The 6,000-nt window shown below is 40.1% G+C and overlaps 1 protein-coding gene across 3 annotated transcripts in view; it reads right to left on the bottom strand.

The window, feature by feature from the left end:
• Nucleotides 1–1,869: 1,869 nt before the first annotated feature.
• The window catches only part of tafa1a (TAFA chemokine like family member 1a), a 45,012-nt gene continuing 40,881 nt past the window's right edge, over nucleotides 1,870–6,000 (bottom strand). For 2 of the 3 annotated variants that reach the window (XM_056246431.1, XM_056246429.1), the window contains exon 5: nucleotides 1,870–2,979. In XM_056246431.1, the coding sequence (XP_056102406.1) occupies nucleotides 2,950–2,979 (30 nt within the window). In that variant the 3' untranslated portion in view covers nucleotides 1,870–2,949. Of the gene's footprint in view, nucleotides 2,980–3,157; nucleotides 3,222–6,000 lie in introns of those variants that run through there. The other variant, XM_056246430.1, reaches the window with a different exon arrangement.

Here is a 6,000-nt window from a genome sequence, read left to right as displayed (position 1 = left end):
AAAATCATCTGCTGATGTCTATTGCAGGTATAGATATTCATATGAGTTCTATGGTTGCAGATGCACATTGTTAATAACGTATTTAAATGCGCATCAGAGATGTAGCCTTCTGTATGTGTGTGGTGCAAGAAAACCACAGGGCAAGTGGTATGAGCGTTGACTTTCGTTTTGCCAGATCTTGCTAGAAAAAAAAAACAGCAAACAAGAACAAGCCCATAGTAAACCCAGATAAATCCAAATGGTTAATATTGAAAACATGACCAAAATATGGTGCATAGATATATATACCCTAGATGTCGCCTTGGCTAAGGTTTCGTTCCAATGAACTGCCGTCGCCAAGGCGACATCTAGTTTATCTATGCACCAGTCTGCGTACACGTCACACACGGAAGCGTCCGCGCCCTCAGATAACTTGGGCATGGCTGTGGTTACAAGAGGTAAAAACAATATAAATACTGTTCGTTTTCTCACAAAAACCACTCGTTTCGTGTCTTAGGGCATCAATGTGTACTTACATTTACGAGTCATTAAATAATGTTTAATTTTGACTGCTCTTTGAGGAGGACCCCCTTCACCTCCATTGTATGACTGACAGACAACAACGGTTTTACCTAAAATTATCAAAATTGAAGATACTGTGGAAACAAAGACACCTACATCTTGGATGCACTGGAGGTAAGCTAAAACATATCAAAAATTAATTTCAAAGTGAACTATCCCTTTAAGATGTGTTTTGGTCGATCGGATCACAAGTGGACGATCCTAAATACAGATGTAAACACGGTCTAAAAAGTTTTTTTTCCCACTTTCAACCACTTCCAGAGGTAGTCGAAAACGCATTTGACCAGATTGCTTTCGTAGTGTAGACGTTGGTCGAATGCATTCGAACAGCCACAAAGACCACCTACTCTCCGCCTACAGACCTAACGCGTAAACATAATGGGAAGCGCGCTATAGCCAGGCGGGATTTAAACTTTGTCGGCTGGAGACCCAAGTTTGGTTTAAAGACGAAAAACATACCAAACACAATGTTCTCTCACACGCAGCTACGTTTATATGTAAATAGCTTGAGCTTATTTAGTCCATTAGACCCCCCCCCCATACATTTACCCGCCCATACATACCCGCCCATTGACCCATACACACGGAGCGATACGTTAGGGGATTCAGCTCCCGTATTTAAATGCGCTTGTCACTCCTGAAACTTTACAGTGTGTAAGTGACCACAAGCACTAGCCAATCACATTTTAGAACTAAAACTATATTGTATAATGATATTTGTAGATTCGTTTATTTCCTTCCATTTATGTATCTTAATGGTAATACTATGATTCCTCTTTATATTGTAAATCTTTTCAACAACACAAAGGAACTTTTTCCATTTGGCAAAAAAACATGATTTGAAGACCTCTCTGACAAAAGCTCAGCCTGCAAGAGAAAATGCTGGCATTTGCTTAAGATTTCCGTGTAGCCTATTCATTTTTCCACTCTGATATTCTGGAGTCAACTGTTTGAAATTCCACCAAAGCTCCACTGAAGGTGAGGGCTAAAGTTCATCCTCTGCTGTCCCATGTGGAGGACTGTAAATGTAGTGATCTGTATTCACTCAGCCTGTAGTTAGAGCCTCCTTTCTGCATGCCGACAGCAACACTGAGGCTCTTATGTTCCCAGCTCCCTGCTTAAAATGCTAGAGCTACATATTCAGAGTGAGTGCGTGCTCTGGCCCTCAGCTGCTCCGAGCGGAGAGGACTATTTCTGAATGTAAACGACAGGTAAATGTCCCAGCGGGTGTCAGAATTTTCACTGTGTCCTTCAGTGCAGACTGCCTGCCTACACATTCAAAGACCCTCTCGACCCTCTTTTCTCCAGTCCGTTCAAATGACCAGAACCCTTAATATACAGAATGGTCTTAGTAGGTCTTGTACCATTTAATGAAGGTATATTTGAACAATGGGAAATGAATTTGATTCAGAATATTTGAATGTCACGGTATTTTATATGTGCATGCAACAGCATATTTCAATCAGGCTTCATTAACTTCAGTAATAAATCCACAGCTTTTATATATTGCTGTAGCCAAAGTGATGGTCTATTAGTTTTTGATTAAACATGTACATTTTGAGAACACTTCAGTTAAGCCTTGATGACTCAATTTGTCAAAATATTACTGAAGCCCATAAATAAAAATAGCATCTTTAACCAATCAATAGAACAGAGAACAAGAACACGTAAACATGGCTGTTCCTTTGCACCTTCTCACCCATTATTTTCACATTTAAACTATTGTTTATTGCAAATTAAATATAGTTGTAACATAATTCTCACCATTTTTGGAATTCATTTTATTTATGAAAAACATTTCTTTCATCTATTACAACTTCCCATAAAATCATGCTAAGGACTTATTTGGTTTTAGTACCACACCATAATTCATTCAGAACTCTTAATCTGATATAATGTTCCAAGAAATGGAGGAACGTCTCCGGCCGGATAGGATGGGATCAGTCATTCCATGTACACATGCTCCTCTGCATTTTGTTCATAGTCGATGCACAAAGTGTCTTTATTAAAGTTGCTTGAAGACGATCCCCTTCTGAATATCCACATGAGCAGGAAGCCAGTTTCACTACATACAGTAGGAGAATTAACATGTTCTTCCGGAGACATAGGAACATCCAAGAATTTTACAGTTGAAGATTATTTCAGGCAAGGTGTAGCTGGTTTGAGTGCACTCCACACAAAGGGATACAAGTTTAATTATCCAGGACTCACTGAGAGGAAACAAATATTTGACAATTGTCAAACAAAACAATGAAAGAGCCAGCAGTTCCACGCCCACAACGATTCTCTTAGAAAGTCTGGTGTCCGTGTTAGAGACAGATGGATTTATGAGAAAAGGGCTCCATGTCAAGTCATTAGACACGTCTGTTGGTTTCGAGTTGGGAAAACTTAATTCAGCTTGTCGTCTTGGATATTTCCCTGAAAAAGTAAAGTAAATAAGAGATGGATGAGTAACATGAAAACAATCTGAGAACGGATGAATTTACCATAGGTCCCACACCGTTGAAATCCATTATTTGTTTTCTATTGATAATTTTATGTCTTCACTGAATCACCATGTTGAACAGGCAAAAAGGAGGAATGATAATCAAAAACCTTTCTCCGTTATGAGCTTTCCAGTGACTCTATATCTGCTACAAGGATGTGTATGGGTGGGTATTCTGAAAAAAAGAAAGAAAAAGAAAATAAGGGGGAAAAAATCATACTGAGGCTGTCCACACTAGTGCGTTTTTGTTTTACCGTGGCGTTTTAAAATGAAAAGGATCCTCGTCCATACTGGTGTAACCGGTTCTACTCAACCGGGCGCTCAATCAAGGAAGCTAAAGACCACAGCCTCTAGTGTCAGTCACTGGAGCGCCTCTTGAGATCAGGGGAGTGAGGTTTACTTGCACAGCTCTTACTGGCCTACGACAGTTGCACTGGCATTTCCACTGAGTTTCAGAAAAGATTTCTATCTGACACTACATGACCAAAAACCCATGTCACATGACCATTCGTGCACACTGGGCTTACGCGTACAAGTGTAAACAGTTGCCGATTGCTCTTGCGCATTTAGGCAGCAGCAGTATTATAAAATGCAGGGTTTAACTGCACAATGGTTGCTCAGAAGGACAACAAAATCAGCAAAGCTTGCAGTTCCGTCTCCATGTTATTGTTTACATGGTCGTCGAAGCTGGTCTGTTACAGAGCCATATAGAGAGATGGATCTGGTCTGTTATTGTCGTGTTCCGGTAGCGTAATGGTCTTATGATAGGGGCTTGACGAATCAGAAAAGGATATGCAATGATCCAGAAGACCCAATCAGGGAGCGAATGTGGGCAACCATGCCTTCGTTTTCAAAAGTCTCCGTTTTGTTCCGTCTACACTGAAAAGCAACCCCAGAGTTTTCAAACTAAAATGGGGTCTGCGGCATTTACAAAAATCTCAGTTTTCGAGGGTCGAAATCTTTGAAATAGTGTGGACACCAGGCGTAGCCATAGCAAAAGTTATGCGTTTTAAAACGAAAACAACTTAGAGTAAACTACATCTACATTAATCAGGATACATTTGAAAACGTTCCCTGTCCACACTAGCATTTTCTAGAAGTTGCTCATCCACAATGAAACATCTGAAAATGCTTAAATCACCTTACTGTGCATGGGTAAAACGTACTAAAAGTTCACAAGATATACCCAGAAATAAAGTTCTCACGTTCAAAGTGCTATTCTTGTGGCACAATCTTTTTATTAGCAAAATATCACACCATTCAGTGTTGTGTCCAGGTTTCACTCAAAATTGCAGGGTCAAAAACACAATTGTCATTATGTTTTGCCGCCGGACTAGCCTGGAAATCCAGACCCAAATCCGAAAGATTATGGGTCTGGCATTGAGTAATGAAAAATCGCCCAACTCGAAAGGCAGCACCAAACATGCATTTGAAAATTTCACTGCACGCAGTTGGATAACACTACGACCAATCACACCAATACGCCACCTACGCTTAGCTACCAGCGGAGCTAACTGGTAGATTAGACTCTATCCGGTTGGCAAAACAGCAAAAACGTCCTTCTTGCAAAGGAACGATTTGAGCGCCATCATCTGTTCATCTTTTGTATAAAAAGCCAAGTCTTAACTGGGTCATTGTAGCGGCCAAAGCCGTTTCAAGCAACTGGTGTTCATCCATAGCCATCTTGCAATGTTTACTAATGACTTCGATGTTGCAGCACTGTCGTCATCTGTTTAGCTCGCCTCGGGCCGCCTATATTAGATACACAGATGTGATTGGTGCAGCTCGGCTACAAGGGCATAGTTAATGAGCATCATTACTCAATGCCAGAGTGACTTGCTGAGCAAATTCAAATTGTGCTCTCGCGAGAACTTTGGATTTCCAGGGTACTGCCGGACAGCAATTGTGAGTAAATTTTTAGTCATCTTTGCAGGAATGCAATATAAAGACAAATGGACATTTCTCTTTATCAACACTATGGAAGTATATATCAGGCACAAAAATGCCGGTACAACCATAGATCGTTTTCAAATACCTCCGTTTTTACAGTCCACACTACAACGTGAAAACAATGTTTTTAAATGTATCCACTTGGGAAAGCGTTTTCAAAAAGCTTAATCTTTGTTGACAAAAAAGTGTAGACAAGGCCTGAACAGGGCATGTGTGTTTTTGTTTTTCTGCTCTTAATTAATCCCACCTGGACAAGCATTACACCGTGTCCAAACTACACGCGATGTGCGATAAAAGGTAGCCTTTATTTTCCATGTTAATCAGAGTTTAGGACCGCGACGATTCTAGAAACGGTTTCTATTTTTCTGCGACGTCGTGCTGGAACAACAAACAATGGCAATGATAATCTCAGGTACTGTTTATGTGCTTTATTTAATGTTAAAAGCGTGTAATGTGATTTTGAATATCATTTAGTGCTCCAGCTTTGTAGCTGTAAAAGCAACAATGAATAATTCACCTCAGATCTTGAAATTAAACAAATGGAAACAAGAACGTTCAAACTGTGAACAAACAAGTGTAACCTATTATTTGACAAAGATTGTTTTAGAAACTCAGTAGCCTATGTATTTGAATAATGTTTATATGGTGTAATATTTGTGAATTTGATTATGTTCCCTACTTATCCATTTTCTGGCGAGTGCAGTCAGCCTCTGTTTACTCTGATTACTCTGGTGCGGTGTGTGCGCTTGCTGCGAGAGCCCGCCCACACGCTCTTCTGATTGGCTGTGGGTTTTGATTGATTTTGACGCATCTCGCAGTCGCGTCGCGTCGCGTCTGGTATAGACAGACAAATTATTTGTTGCTGGAATCTTATCGCATCGCGTCTGGTTAGGACACGGTGTTACATTCTAAATGGTATTCAATAGAACTTAAATAGAAATTACCATAGACCATATTGTTATTGGCTACCTGAAGAAACCATCTGATTGTCTATGATTTTATGC

Source organism: Rhinichthys klamathensis, unplaced genomic scaffold (assembly GCF_029890125.1).
Source record: "Rhinichthys klamathensis goyatoka isolate OS25496 unplaced genomic scaffold, OSU_Roscu_1.1 h1tg000037l_1, whole genome shotgun sequence".
NCBI classification, from domain to species: Eukaryota; Metazoa; Chordata; class Actinopteri; order Cypriniformes; family Leuciscidae; genus Rhinichthys; species Rhinichthys klamathensis.
Note: the sequence above shows the minus strand (reverse complement) of the source record. Positions and strands in the feature narration are given on the sequence as shown.